The following is a 16,754-nucleotide window of genomic DNA, read 5'->3' as shown; positions in this document are numbered from 1 at the left end:
TGTGGATCAGCATCATTTCAAATGTTTCCCGAACCAGAATAAACTGAAAGTATACACACTGCATGAAAAAAATTTTGGATGTGTGAAACTGGACAACTCCTACATTATGGTGGCCAGCAAGTAAATTCACCATTTACCCAAGCTCTCCTCGCCCTGTCCTTCAACATTCAAGCTCAAAGTAAGGTATGGAGACATACCCTCTGCTTGATATACTGGATGAAAACTTGGATGCCTGCTCCATTACCTGGGAAAGCTGTCAAAATTCAAGTCCTGAGAGTACTGATATAGACCTAATGCAGTGTTCTTTCAAGATTGCTCTAACATTATTATCAAGTTATGGGCTAGCTTGTTCATGATTATCATTACAGATTTCACAATAAACAGGTCCCTCAGGACTGCATTTTTTTCCTGTGGGAATCCAATATAAGACCAATGTAATCAATAACACTTAATGGCGTGGCAAATATAAAATACTGACTGAGGTCTTGGGGACCTGGCAGCGTTTTCACAACAGAGCCAGAATCTGCCTTTTGGACATTCTATGGATAGAATGGCAGTTAAAGAGATCTCCATGGTTGGCTCACAAACATCAGATTGAAGTTTTCTGCTGCCTCAGTTTCAGCTGTGGAATTCAACTAAGCCGTCTCTCTGGTGATAAGTGTAAAAGCCATAGCAGGGAACCCCCCACCACAAGTCAGTCTGGACCAGGAACAGTGAGAGGGCTGACCTGGATGAATAGAACTGCCATGAAGGGGCACTGCATCAGTCCTGAGAAGGGTCTATAAGACTCTCTCACACACACGTATACATGCATACATGCACAGACTGAATACACAAGCGCACACACACACACACACACACACACACACACACACACACACACACACACAGCTACACACAATATACGCATGAATATACATGCATAAACTAACACAGAGATCAAAATGAACACATACATGAACACACACAAAGACATGCACACATGCACAAGACACAAACCTGCTGGTACACACCGAAACACACACAGAAACACACACACATACACACACACACTTTGCCCACAACCTGTAGGTATGTAAGTACAGGTTGAGTGAATACTGATTAAGTACAGCCTCTGTTAAGTAAAGGATTTAACCGATGCAGATTCCAGACATTCTTCTAATCTCAGTTAAACATTACACGAGGAAAAAACAGTTCAGCACTGCACAGAGGAACCAGAATATGGAAGTTCACATTTAGTAACTCATATACAGTAATGTGCCCATAAAACCTAACCCTTGGAATGTGAACGTGTATCCCAGCCCCCCTTGGATAAACAGTCAGTCATGTTGTGTGCAAAGCGGTGTGATTGAACTAAGAAAATACTTCCCATTCGCAGGGCCTCAAAGACACAGAGGACCATGACCTTGCCACGCCCATCCTACCTGCCTCAGCACTGACCCCTCCCCATGGTTGACATTGACAGAGATTCAATCCTTTGAATACAGAGAGACACCACTGCCCACACACAGATTCACCTGTATTAATTTATGACAGAACTAAGTATTATACTTATTAGTGGTCAGGGATTACCCTCTTTCACACCTATCTTAACACTGATGGTCACCTAATTCCAAAACCACTTCTTAATACCAGCAAGTGCTAGTGGTTGCTTTGGGATATTGTTTGTGAAGAGGAGTTACAGGTAAATAGCTTGCGAACTACAAAACCGCAGTAGAATGTGTTGTTCACGGTTCACAAAAACTAGCATTTCTTATCAGCAAAACAGTCTTGATTGGAATACATGATCTAGGGGCCACTAGAGTGAGGTGCCCCTCCACCCTCTCCTGACTGACGGTTTAAATAATCCTTTTCTTCCTCTCCTCGTCTCATGTCCTGACTGGTAGTAAGTCGGGGGCGAGGTATGTAAGGCGTACCCCCAGGGAATGTTCTTCCATACTCTGTTATTGCTCCTTAAAGCATTCCTCACTTCAAAAAACACAACAACAACAACAACATCAAAAAACCAGAAAGCAGAAAAAAATCCCAAACTTGTAACCACGTTATAATCTCACAATCACCATATGCTTGTCCTGAGCACCTCATCTGGTCCCAAAGCTTCCCCCTCACAGAAACACCCTGTTATCCTCCAAGAGGGAGTGAACCACCACACACGTACGCACAGTACGAGCACATGCAAAAAACAGGTTGTGGAAAAGATCTGAGAGTGAGGAACAATCTAAGCGATCTGCTTCAACATCCATCAAGATGGGGCACAGGACTTCTTCTCTTCACTTCCACGGCAATGACAATCGCATACTGCACTTAGACACCTTACACAATTGTACTGGGACAGGTGCTATTGAACACTCATCGTCAAAGAAACCCTCACTTCCTCAGTTCAAATTTGAATTAGTATTGATACATGCTGAAGTGTATGAACCTGCAGGTTTTAATTGCAAATGATTTTATTTACAAAATTTCAGACCTGTCTGCTCATTGATGTTAAATAAGAAGTTTTAATGCAAACACACATTTTAATACAAACACTGACATGAAGCATGACCTTTGCTGGAACTCTTTAGCAGAGAGAAGGGACAAAGTGTTGCATTTCGCCATAGCAACAAGTCTTAGGAACAACTTAAGTAACTCAAGTGGCCAGTACTGTACAGTTTTATGGCATATTTCCACAAAGTTTTAACATACTGGCACAAACTGCTAGTTTGTAACTATGTGACCGACACAGTGATCAGGACAGTAGCTGTCACTGGTCACTCGAACTTCAGTTAGTCTCACGGAACTGTGGGCAACTATGTGGCAGAATGCACGCAAGGACCAGTGGAGATGCGAGAGTGGTGGTGAAGCTATGGTAAGAATGCAGCATGGGGAAAATGTTACTCATTACGAAACATTCCAGGTGTCAACGTTTAGCAGAGAGGTGTCCAAATGCAATCATTCCACAGGTAGCACGGCACAACCCTCCTCCTGTAATGCACCTCACACTGAGGAATGTCTCTCTTCTATCTCGAAGACTGGTTCTCACTTGCACAGAGCAGCTTATCTACATCTTGTCCAGTGAAAACAGTGGAGGGCCCATCATGCCACTGCTATCAGCACACTGGGCATTCTCAGTATGCTAAATTTTGTTCGATATCGCCTATCTTCCCAGCCTTCAATAGACACGCATGCACGCACACACACACTCACACCTGTTGTAAAAGCCGCCTGTTAAACAATCATTAACTGGAAGACCAGATGACCCAGATTCCTCACTTAACTGCAGGTGAGGAAGACTAGGCGCAGATATCCCAGAATTCCCTGCTACAGTCTATTCCAGAACCAAGCAAAGGGAAGCGGACAGCTGGTCAACCTGCTTCTGAGGGTTTAAAGGCAGTCTCCTGGGAGATAATAATCAAGTGGCTAGCTGTTTCCTGGAAGTGAGTGGGATCTCCTTAAAACACAGTGGCTCCCTATGGCTACTTCAATTTGCATCAGATAGTTCATTCTTAGTGCTGTAATGACCATTTTATCCCTATTTATCTTAAATCTATCAATTCCTTGTCTTTTCCCACTTCAACCCTGAGATCATTATCTCCAGGTGGACTATCTCTTCCATCTCTTCAGCGTACTCTTGCTAAATCTCAGTAGTGGAATGAACTTGCTGTCAAGATAAGAACATTTTCCACGTCTCCTGAAAAGACACCCTTTTAAATATGACTGTTTCTGTCCATTTTATCTTATTAATACACAATAATTGCTTGGAATCACCAGAGTGATTCTTTGCATTGCAAACACCTTGAATGTTCCCAACATTCAGCCTGATCAGAATGACAGAATTTAAAGAAACAGTGCTTTCAGAGATAGTAGTTTATAATCTTTGAATATTCACATAATGTGACTGTTTGCAGTCAGACCTGTCAGATCTTTGCTCCCAGAGACTTATGACTGCTACTTATGTGCATTACTAGTATTACATGTGTCTCTTATTTTTGTTCTGCTTTACACTTATGCTGTCATTATAGTTTTTTACATAGCTCTTACATATTGACTTTGATGTGTTGTGCAATGAATTATAATGTCTCAGTGTTTCAGTAACATAATGTGAGTTAGGGTCAACAGGTTATAGCTAAGTCAATGCAATTCACAAAGGAGGAGGTGGTCATATCTCACCATCTTTGAGTAGTTTGTCTTGTCGTGTAAAAAGAAATACGGGCACTTATGACTTGACATACGTATGAAAAGGTTTACAAAAAAGATGGAAAGAGCATTCCAACATTCTCACCTGTACAGTGCAGGAACTATTCAATGTGCCAATGGTTTTGGGTAGAACTTACCCATGAGTACAGTAGATAAACAGAGAATTAAACACAGTAATAATGTGCCAAGGAATTAGAGATGTGTTTGACCAAAGTATAATTTAGTTAATATTACTTCAACTGTTGTTACAGTATGTTATACAGTAAAAAGCCAACAACAACACAGGTGTCTTTGAGTGGAAAGAAAGCGTGCAGTTTGTGGTTGACCTTGCGGAAGCCAACATTCCTGTTATGTTCATTCTTAACTCTTTTTTTTTTACAGGGGTAACATATTACCATGGCTGTAATCACTACTGCCAGCCAAAACCTCTACAAAGTATAGGTCTCTGGCTTTCTCCACCACTCCCATTTAGCATGGCATACTACTTCATCTTCACTATGATTAGCAAAGCTATGCCCCATTTTTGCTGTAGTTCTGCAAAATGCCTTACCTACAAGGTAAGGTGAATTAAGTTTAGCCATGTTTCTGGTCTTAGCAGTGACTTATTTCATGCAACAGCAGAAAAACTGAGAACTTGCTGTTCTCAAATCTGTCTCCAGTTTGAATGATCTAACTTCAAAAATGATTGTATATTGATGACACCAACATTGAGACACAGTGAAAATGCCATTAACAGACAACAACTGATTACCTCCTGAGGCAGGCCTTGATTATTAAATACAGAAAAAAACACGATAGCTTTATATGGACTGAGTGAGCTCTTGTGTTTATGTACCTAAGCAAGCAGCTCATAAGGGAAAGGGCTTTTGTCCAGGACTCCTACAAAAGAACAGTAGACTTAGCAGTAGACCTCAGAAATGGCTCCCATAAAAATCATTAGATCCTAGTATTCCTGTGAAAAATGCTACACCTCAATGGTGCAAAAATGGCTGCATTTTGATTTACTGCCAGTTAGGATAGCTTTAAAATCATTCTATACCACTCTGATCTAACGTCAACTTCATGGCATGGATGAGACTTACGAAAATGGCTAAGGGCTGCACGACAGCCAACAAGCACGTGGTTAGTGCTCCCAGCCAAGTCAGTTTACTGCTCCACGGGAATTCAGAGGAACCACTTATAGCAGACAACGCGCCCCTCTGAGCAGGTTCACAGGCCTGTCTCCTCTCTCTCTCTGCTCCTTCCTTCCCTCCCTCCCTCCCACTCTCCCCTGTTAACAAACCTCTTGCAAAAGTCAGAACAGCGCAGCAAGGTTCCTAATGCAAAAAAAAAAACTCCTCTGATATGGTTGGAGGTGGAGGGGCCAGAGAGAAAAACAAACAAAGTCATCTTGATCCATAGTCAGCAAATGATCAGGAATGCCTGTTTTGTTTAGCTTTTTCAGTTAGAGGCAGATCCATTCAGAATGCTGAGCTTCTGCTCTAAAGATGCCCGAGCAAAAACCTCAAAATCCTGTTTTTTTAAGTCAGGCTTATCCTATGAAAAAAGACTGCAGCCATTCCCAAGGCCAGAGGTAGTGCTGTCTGATTACATTATAATCCAAACCCACCCCTACAGAGAGGCCATAAAAGCCACATGTTCTGTTTAGGAAATAAAAGATTACTGGGGCTAATTCCACCGCAAAGACATTTGACTAAAGCAGCATGTGAAGACTAGTGAAAGTGAAAACTGATCCATGAACGTCGGGCAAGTATGATACCCTCACGCATCTACCACTACAGGCTTTATTGGGACTGAAGAACAACACAAAAAACGGCTGTGTCTCCTAAGGAAAGACTGAAATTACAGGACGACTGACACTTCATTTTACTGCTTGCTTCAACATCAGCTTCAGTAATCTGAGTTCATGGTGCTTTGTTAAATCTGACAGACACACTTTATGCCATCTCCCTGGGGCAGGAAATATGGAAAATAAATATTAGCCCTGTATACCTCAACAATAATTGAATCTGCGGTCTAAAATAAAAGATTGCAGCTCATGTTCCTGAATAATTTGACTGTTCAGTTCTGTTCACTGCTTTATGATTTGCCTGGGAGATTGCGGAAACACTGGTATGTTGGTAAACAAGAGTGCCATGCAGACACCCTTCTCTCAGCATTACAGGAATGCTTCAGGGACATTGTTTGATTTTAGTGCAGCAGATGGGCTGAGGGGAAGTGAGCATGTCCTTGGTCTTTGGTGTACAGTTTCCCAGCCTTTGTGTGTACCTGTGCCGCCAACAATAAAGCAGGCCCAGCCTCTCACAATGCCCTTAATTGCACCTCTTTTTACACGGTTCAACCATGTATGTCGGCCGCAACTGAAAACCCTGCTAGGATATTAAAGGGGACAAGGATGGCAAAAGGTTAGCTGTGTCTGTTAACATGCTCGATTTCTCAAAGTCTGAAGGGGCCTTGGACAGAATGCTTCAAATGCAGCCTTGTGTGTGAGGGAGCAGCCTTGTTTTTTTCTGCTGTGGACGTTACATTTCAATCAGAGTTTTTTTCTCTCTTTTTTTGGAAGCTTACACATGTGTTTATTTATGCAACGCAGCTCTGCGTTTTAAGCGGATGATTTATGAAATGACCTGCCACGTGAGAGTTTCCTGAGATGCTGGAAAATAACAGGACTCACCCAGAATGAAGATGCCCAAATGGCCACTCATGATGAGCCTGATCCCCATCCAGGAAGCTGAAACACAGGGCACATAATGTTAACATGATACAAATGTATAAAGTGTACAGTGTATTATGAAGAAAAAGTGAAGAAAACTGGGCTTTTCTTGTCATACTCAAACAAGACCCCCTTCGACCTCGTCGACCCCAAACCTAAACCCAAATCATGGACTGTGCTGAAAAAGCGTGCTCATAATTCCAGGCCATCAGTCAGCGCCACTTTGCACAGAGGCTGTCGCAGAGGTCACTGGGGCCATTGTGTCTGGCCCCTGGCACTGTAAAGGCAAAGGGCCCTGTGTACACACCCTCAGCAAACATGGCCGGGGACCTGAAAGGACTGCACATGCTACTCATTCAGATTGTGCGTGGGAACAGACATGGCACTGTGCCCCTTACTTCACCCTCACAGCTGTGCAGACCCTTTAAATGAATAACTATACTTTTAACTATACATACACACCATCATTACTGGATCGTTAACTACAAAGACACATCCTTCTTTCTTTTACTTTACCATTAAACCTTGATACAAGTCTGCCCAGTGGGTTAATTGCTTATGAAAATTAATTTTCAGAAAGATGAAAACAAACCCACTCGTGTCATACCAAATTTTTACAATTAGTTGTTCTTAGTTGCCCCTCACCTTTTAGAAATCACACTTTTTAAAAAGACTTCAGTACTTTTGTAGTACTTCTGCTTAAAAATACCAAGTAAGGTGTATGCATCAGATTTGATAACAAACAGCACAGCACCATGTGTACAGACAAGGTTGATTTCATTTCGTGTGCTGTGCCTTGTCATCTATGGCAACACTAACACATATAGTTAGCAACGAATCACAAGTACAGAGATTCTGTGACTGAATGAAAGAATGAACATTACACTACGCACATGCTTTTTTCACTAGTTACAAATGACCACAAGCTTGGCATGAGTTGTGTTGACAAGGTGCATAGTGAACAGTCACTTAAAAAACTCACCCTCTAAAACCCAAATTAAAATATCAGTACAGTTCAACAGAAGTAAATCTTAGAAAGCTAGTAAAATGAAAACTTGGAAATGGGGGAGGCATGTCTCATTAAAACAACGCTTCACATCAAAAAGATGCATTTTCAACTCCACTTACTGGGAAAAAATGTGTATAAAATTCAGTGAAAAGATATGCTGTAATGCTGCATGAAGGCCAATGTTCAGGTAATGAGCAAAATGATACATACAAGCAAGACAACAAAACCCATATCAGCTGCAAAATGAAATTCTTCTAATAATTATGTTGAGCCTTGATAAACCCAAAGAAATGCTGTTTTTATCCATTCGACACAGCTTCTCCAGGCACTTCATACAGACACATATTGTCAGTCTGACAGGTCAATCCATGAGTGAAGTATAATGCTCACCATGGGGAGATTAACAGGACAGGCCAAATTACTATAACATTTAGCAGATTTACCACAGGGCTCTTGTAGAGGTTTGTAAAGAAGAGGAATGCAAAAAAGGTATTAGCTCATTTTCAGGTATGGATACTGCATAAACAATAACTGCACTTATCCAGAAGATTAAAATGAAAGAACAATGTGTACAGAGCCCCGGTGAGACTTGGAGGAGATTCCACAGAGAAACACGAAACCTGTAAACATACTTAACTCAATCATTTCATCTATGTAGTCAAACTTCAGGACAGCGCACTTTTTTTCCCCAAGTACAATGAAAATGTCTCAGTACTCACACTGCAACAACAGCCAAGTCAGCCCCTCTGCACCTGGAATCTTTCGGAGCCAGTTTCACTGTGCGTGTACGTGCAAATACGTGTATGTGCCCGTGTGCTTGTGTGTATGTATGCATTAAAAGAAAAAAAAAAACGTGTAAGCACAACTGGCCACGGTGGTGTAAAAACAAACAGAATAATGTCAGCCAATCACACAGTGCAGACCACCCCCCCCACTCCTCGCGAACAGAGTGCTGGGTTGAATGGACGGCGATTCTTATTCTTATTCAAATGGACCTGTCACACTGAGAGCGCCATGTGAAAGGAGAAATGGTTTCTAGGCAGGCGGAATGCAGCGCCCCATTCTTTAGCCGATCACAGTGGCCTCTGCGTCTGGGCCCTGGCTTGGGACCTCCGCCTTTGGCGCCGGAGCGAGGAAGCGAAGGCCCGGGAGCCTCCAGCTGGGAGAGTGCCAAAAGTCCCAGCGGTTAGTTTGCGGAACTTTAACTTGTCCTGCTTGCATCGCCCCGGCACTCTGGCACCGTTACTCTCCACGATTTAGTGAGTAAAAAAATAAAAGATTCATTTACAAATATATAATACTGCTTCCCCAGCCCCCCACCCCTCCTGCTCCAGGTCCCCCGCCCCCCGCCCACTGTCTGTCCCTCCTTCCAACTGAGCTGAGTTTAAAAACAAGTAAAATGAACAAGTAGGAAATAAATAAAAATGACGTAAAGGGAAGCCCGTATCTGCCCAGCTCATTGAACTGAATGATGGCAGACACCACTGAGCTGTGCTTTGGTGGAACGATTCAATAAGCTCAGAGAGAATATTACAAAGATGCACTGTACAGTTTTCGAAAACTATAATATGTTAACACTTTTTAACATATTGCATAAAATTATGGATGCTTTTCATACATGCTCATGCTTAAATGCTAAAAAATATATTTCACAATATGCATGCATATGCAATGCAATAAAATGTAAGTTATTAACAAACTACATGAGTAACAAGCAATTGAAAAATAAACATTTTTCAAATGTATATTTTTCAAGTAACAAATATTTTGAGATGAAAATTAATTCTTTACATTTTTAACACTTTGAAATGTATCAGCTTTCAGAGGGGATTCGGTTAGAGCTACCCAGCCTAGCAATCACACTAGCAACCAAAGCACTGCACGGAATTTCAAATGGAAATATGCTTCAACACTGCCGTTTGCATTGCCTCTGCATCACCAGACTGTGCGTGCTGGTATTGTGTCAGCATGGTCACATGGTCACTGAGTGACTGAGCCAAAACACCATGGCTAAAGGAGCTGTGGATGCATATGGTTGTTCAGCTACACAGAACAGAGTGGGACAATTGTCAGTAGCTCATACTCAAACACTTGTGTGTGTGTGTGTGTGTGTGTGTGTGTGTGTGTGTGTGTGTGTGTGAATCCGCATAGTGTGTGTCATGCTGACCACAAACCACAAGTGAAACACAGCAGCTCACATTTGACATTCCGCGGTCATGTCGATACTGACCGAGTGCAAGAGAGGCGATGGTGAACAAAAAACGCAAGATACAGAAGGTGTGCATCAGGGTGTTTGTGGCTGTTTGGATGAGAATAGTGACCTCACGCCACATGCCCCTCCCTGTGGTCCAGGACTCCATGTGGTTTACAACATGGTTTGTGGCTGAAAAGATCAAGTAACACTCTCATAGCTCATAGGGTTAGCTTGGTAGCCACACTGCTTCCTAGTGTACCTCATAGCCGCTATGGATTGTGATGCACTTCAGTGTATTGTTTGTTAGTGTCTTTGTATTTGTAGATGTCATTCACAGTAGTTCCTATGGGGGAATCAAAATTACTATTAGTATAATTATTTTGAAGCTTTTTTATTAAAGTGTTATTTAAATTAGCCATGACGTGTATACCTATACATTCTTAAAATTCACGTCTGCTCAACACAATACCAATAATATTTAACAGAACAGCGCAGAGATAACAAGGTAGTAATTACAAACACCTGTGTTTACTACAGCAATTTAACTGCAATTTTAGCTCTTCATTATACAATTACTGAGGCTGGACTATAGTCATGTAACCTTTTCTATGTGAACTTGGTGAAGGATTACCTATTTTTCTGTATGAATTAAAATTCCATTCCCATGATTCGGCAGAGCTAAACATTCCCTTGGGAAAGGAATCCTGGGAGCTTACCTCGAAAAGGAGCTTTTTTCCCTAGCACAGAATAACTCACACAGGACAAGACAGCTTTTCAAATTTGATTAACAAGGTTTGCAATTACTTATAATTGCAGGCCAATTTGTGGAGCCTGGTGTGGTTTCCTGTTCCTACTTCATTCAAGAAATCCAGCCCCAAACTTTCACTGAAAGAGAAACTTTATTGACATTCAGTCCACTATTGTAATGCATGTCTCTATAGACACTCAGTGCAAGGATACAAAATAACAAGTTTGATTTCAGCAAATTGGATAATATTGGGTTTTTGACAGTAGAAATAAATTATGCTGATAAATCAAACAGATCTCATTCAAGATTTATTAGCTATCCTTATAGCATGCCATCCACTGAGTATACTGTAAACATGTGCCTGAGGCAGGCTGGCACCATACTGTAAATACATGTCAAACACTGAAAAAAAGCTGCTGCATTCAAGTTATACTCAGCTTTTTATCAGTACAGACTGTCTTTTTGCCTGAGCTGTACTTTCACCAGTATGCACTGAAAAATGAATGGTGTGTTAGTAAAGTGCAATAACACACATTTTCTTTTCTTTACAAATTTCAAAAACATCAAACTTTGTCAGGAGAGCTCCATAGTTCTAGGTTTCCTGTTGACCAGCAGAAAGCTGAACAGAGATCATAGTACACCCATAAACTTCAATTTATGTTCACATCAGTTTATCAACCTTCAATTTACCTTTTCAATTAACACTTAAAAACTGAACTTTCCAAACAAGTGCATGTATTGATTGGGTTATTGAGAGTGTTACGTGGTTTGGATGCACTGGTGACAAGCAAACACAGGTTGAAATGAGTGTTGTGCTCACATCCTGTCCAGACTCAGGCTGACAGTACATAAAGGCATTCCTCATCGCCTCATATACATGCAGCAAGTGCCGAATGGCCTGCATGCTTTACTGTGAAATTAAGATAAAGCAGCCTGAATCTCGACTACGACCAGCCAAGACAAAACAATTCCATGCTTGCACACCCATTCCTGCGTTAGTATATGCTGTAAATGATAACAAGGCTTTTTGCATAGTTGTACTGTGTGCATATACATGGGGGAAGGGGAGCAGGAGCCTGGCTGACAAGTCTGTTTTATCATGATGTACTGTTGACCCCTGATTATAGGAGGCTTGATATCTGCACCAATTATAATGTCTCTATAGGAGAGGGAATCTTTATGCAACTGATGGAGTGATGAGGACAGATTTTGTATCTACATTTCCTAAGGAACATTTTGGAAATGTAACCTGGCCAGCAGGTCTTGGTTTAGAAATAAATACCCTATTCCAGTTTGCTGACTATTTCAAAATTAGATATTCATGGTCTGGCCTCAGGGTGTTGCTTTCCCATGAGCAAGGAGTGTGTTGGGTCAAATGTTAACAACATGACCTTTTCCAGAGCTTTTTTAAAGGCAAAGGGAAATGGAGAGATGTCCTTTATGTCCTTTATAATTTAACCCTAACCCTGACACAAAGGCTACTCTAAATAAGTGCATTTGTTAGAGATTAAAAGCAAGAACTCCAAAGAGCAGCATGCAAGCATGTGAAAGCCTAGTTGAGTCATTGTTTCTTTCACCATTGGCTTGTTCAGTCATGTTTCTTGTGCAGAAAAAAGGACATACATTCTATAGTATTAAAGTCACCGCACGAAATGGGATTACAATGAACAATGCATTACATACAGCAAAAGTGTGATCAAATGGGTGGCAGGTGGAGACAGTGTTAAAAAGTAAACACTGTTCAGGCCAAGTATGACGCAACTGCTCCCACAAATCCTCAGTGCTTCTACAGTAGAGGTCTTAAGAATGGACACTCTCTGTAAGACACCAAGTTCAGCTGAACATGACTCCCAACACATACGAAACTATGCTCTGAAATCAATGCAAATGCGACATTGAGACAGCGTGAAATAGGACAAAAGTGTTTGCTCACATGTTTAGTCTCCAAATAATCTAATCTCTGTTCAAGGCTTCTGAGAATTTGCAGGTTTTTTTTCCTCCAGACTTTTGCCGCTGTCAGGACGGCTTGTTATCAGTAACTTTGAAAGCTTTACCCTGAGGATACTTATTGGAACCTGCAGTAATCCCACATAAGATTTCACAGAGTGATTGGGGTACACATGGCACAAAGGGTGATCAAAGTGGAGATTTTAGTGATTAAAAGTATGCAGAAAGGTACCGGACCTGTATTTAAAGTGTATTTCAACAGATTGATACAGCAAAAGGTTCTCCAAACACAACTAGAAGACCAGTTTTCACTAACTTCACTCACTGAAGCACTAATTTTCAGTATGCTTACATATACCCCCCTAAGATGATGAATCACAATGGACGTAGATATACTATTAAAATCTGCAGTATGAAGCTCTTTACAGCAAGTGTATAAGATGGTAACAAAACCATCTACCATTATGAGCAACTGACACTGAGTCTTACCTGCAGAGGTAAAATGATATGTGTGCATGTGTGTGTGTGTGTGTGTGAGAGAGAGAGAGAGAGAGAGAGAGAGAGAGAGAGTGTGTGCTTCCCTTCAGGACTCACTGTCTGTCCTTACTCACCCTCTGTGTAACACTGTACCTGATCCAGCAACTCTCTGCAAATCACTGCATGACCAAAGCCTCTCAACCTGCTGGTGGTGCTCTGAGCCAGGACCCATAATTCAGGGAATTAATCTTTAACCAGACACACCAACACACCTGAACTGTCTACAGAGAGCTCTGTCTCCTTCCCCCAGGGCATGACAGAACGGTAGCAGGCTGTAACCTTAGCTCTGAACCCCATGTTTCTCTGCTTTCCTCTCTACAGTTGGAATGTATCAGAAATTCCCCTCCCCACACACACCCTCCCAAAACAGAATCCTGAAATTTTCAATAGAGTTACAAAAGGAGCGCCAAGGTTCCAAGTGACATTTTTGAATCTTCAGGTTATGAATATCTCACACATGTGACTGGCTGAAATACTATCGTCAGAAAATGCACAAAGCCATATCTACAAAACAGCATTCAAGGGCTGGAATTGTCTGACTTCCGCTATCCATGGTCAAATTCAGAAATGAAAGAGAGCCTTGATTATAGCATAGATAGCTGGGTTATTTTGACAGCTTTTTATGAATGGGTGTGGTGACCCAGCAGCATGTCTAAATGATTTCCTGCTATTAGTGGCTATCAGTACAGGTGCAATCAAGCATTTCCTAACAACAAATATGTTCATCGTGATTGTTTGTGTATGTGTGGGTGTGTGTTTTGAAGGACATATGTCTTCATGCAAAAATAGCCACATGTTAGAAATAGTATAATTTGTTGCGTATACGTGATATAATGTATTTTACAGTATATGCAATTTTACAATGTATTCCACATAATAAATATATTTATGAAAGATACACATTGATTTGAACTGTGGGCGTTATGAGACCTCCATGCACTCCTTAACATTTTTAATCAGGATAGACCTTTGTCCAACCAGTGTGTGTCAATTATTCTGATAAAGGTTTCCGTAACTGTCAAACAAGGAAAAGTGCAACAGTTAAAGTATATTTTAGAATTACATATTTTAAAATATTTCCTACAATATATGGATGAAATTGCATGTATTTTAGCTGATAATAGTCTATATACAACGGTATATGATAGAAGATACAGTGCAATACAACAAAGAGAGACAAGGTGTAGAAGAAGAGGAAGAAGACCAGAGAACAGAATGACTCCTTTCACTACTTTGGTCCCAGACAAACGAATCCAAAGTCTAAGATGTACACACACACACACACACACACACACACATGCACACACACACACACACACACACACACACACACACACACAGGTAATGACATGGACACTGTAGAAATAAGTTAAGACTCATTCAGCTGCTAATACTTGCAAATCAATTATTTGTGATGCAGATGAGGCTTTGTTTCAAGATGAACTCCTTTTGAAGTTGAATATGGCAAAGGTCACAATAACTGGGGGCACGGGAACTACAACACTGGCATATAAGTAAACTACTGTCCTTATATTCTGTATGTATTCCTTAATCAATACCAATTTAATCATTGTCTGGAGGCAGCTTTTTAAACTAAATTCTCAGATATATAGATTAAAATGCCTTTCTATTATTTTCATAATGCAACAATGAATATTGTATATGCTGTATATCCAGTTGGAGCTTGGGGTCTATTTAACATTCTCTGCTATATGATACTTTGGAAACAAGAAATTCTAGTTTTATTCTCAAAAATATGCATCATATACTTATTTAAACCCATGCAGTTAGGTAGGGACTAAAAAAAATCAGTGTCCACTCCTCTGAGACCAAAAGTGATCTACCCCTAGAAATATCAGTGGTCTCTCCATCTGTGAAACAAACTGTACAAATTTGTGTCACAATGGAATAAAGAAGAAAAATAAAATAAGACAAAATAAGATATTATTATGCGTAGCACCCATGCCCCTCTGATTTGAGTCCTGAGTCTGCACCAAATAAGTTTCTTTATTTTTGTCACTGCCCTCTCACATACAATGGGACACGAAAACAAAACAGCAAAAGGACCATTGAACTCGAAAGAGTTGTAACGTTTTCATTTACAACAAAACCATGCGCTGCACTGTACACGCCAGCTTTCATATTCCTTAAAAATGTGTAAAATGCTATGACTAATACACACTAGAGGTTCATTAGCATGACACTATGTTTTAAAATGGAGAAACGTGTTAAAACTAAAATGGGAAATTCACAATTGCACCAGCATGTCCAGCAGGCTAGATATTGTCGAGTTTAAGTGGGGTGTAACACCAGATCAACGGTACTGATGTAAACTTTGTTGCCAGCCCTGCTTCAACTTGCCCCACATCCTAACTAGCTCCATCTTGCTGCGGGTGGCAATGTCATCGCACAAGACTTGTACAAAACTTGTATATTTTACACGTATGCAAACACATTTGTTTATGTCCTTCATAATCGAACGATTTGATCTCACACCAGTTATGCTCATTATTGTTTTGTATTAGAACAATACCATAACTAGAGTGAACGGTTAGCCGGGCACGTGCCATCCAAGTTTCTAATGTCTACAAACGAATTAAAAAGTTGAACCAAACCTAAACTTTTAAAACACGCATACGCAAAATATTACATACGGTTCCATGTTACTAATAATTACAAACAGATTGGTTTAACTTTGATGAGGTTTTTTTGCTGAGGCAGTTCCGACGCTGGGTCAAAATGTGTCAATGCAAGCGGATGAAGGAAAGAGTTTGAAATGACCCACCTGTTAAGTCTTTTCTGTAGCTGCAATACTTCAGCGGCTTCCCGCACGTCCACCTGTTTGAACGCTTTAACAGTCCACTCTGCAGTACAATCCGTAGAGGGGAGGAGCGAAATCTGAGCTCTCTTGACATTACAGTACTGTACAAACAGGTAGCAATTTCCGCAAGGTATGGTGGTAACGCTACAAAACTTAACATGTGCAGCAGCGCCGCTTTGTACTTAAAAATATTGCTGCCCCAGCCGGTGGGCCAAATCAAAGAAATGCATTGGTTCCATCTGAGGACTTTCTGCTTTCTCAGAACTCTCATGCTATTTATCTCCCTCATTTTACAGATATCAATTTCCTGCTCCTCCCTTTGTGACTCACATCGATAATAATAACGGATCGGCCACGAATCACTGTTCAGTTCAAGGTTAACAGAGCGCAGGGCAGGAAACATCAGATATCTTAGATATCTTGCATGGTGCGAGGGTTTTAAATTGTGGGTTTTTTATTAACCGTAGAGGACTTTTTGTCGGGCATAGGAGTTTTCAAGAGGTGAAATCAAATCCGTACTGAAATAATTTAGTCTTAATCGAAAGATGTTGACAAAAGCCATCAGCCTGCACATTATCTGATGCCGGGAGGCTGAGTCCCACAGATACT

The 16,754-nt window shown here is 40.9% G+C and overlaps 1 protein-coding gene across 1 annotated transcript in view; it reads right to left on the bottom strand.

Moving 5' to 3' along the window:
- lamb2l (laminin, beta 2-like) overlaps positions 1 to 16,367 on the bottom strand; it is a 44,981-nt gene extending 28,614 nt beyond the window's left edge. Inside the window, exons 1-2 of the mRNA XM_036532632.1 lie at positions 16,110 to 16,367; positions 6,851 to 6,907 (exon numbers count right to left, since the gene is read on the bottom strand). Coding sequence (XP_036388525.1) covers positions 6,851 to 6,907; positions 16,110 to 16,305 — 253 coding nt within the window. The 5' untranslated portion in view covers positions 16,306 to 16,367. The remainder of the gene's footprint in view (positions 1 to 6,850; positions 6,908 to 16,109) is intronic.
- Between the last annotated feature and the right edge of the window lie 387 nt (positions 16,368 to 16,754).

This window comes from Megalops cyprinoides, chromosome 7, assembly GCF_013368585.1.
Source record: "Megalops cyprinoides isolate fMegCyp1 chromosome 7, fMegCyp1.pri, whole genome shotgun sequence".
NCBI lineage: Eukaryota > Metazoa > Chordata > Actinopteri > Elopiformes > Megalopidae > Megalops > Megalops cyprinoides.
The sequence above is the reverse complement of the archived record's forward strand: the minus strand, read 5'-3'. Positions and strand labels throughout refer to the sequence as shown.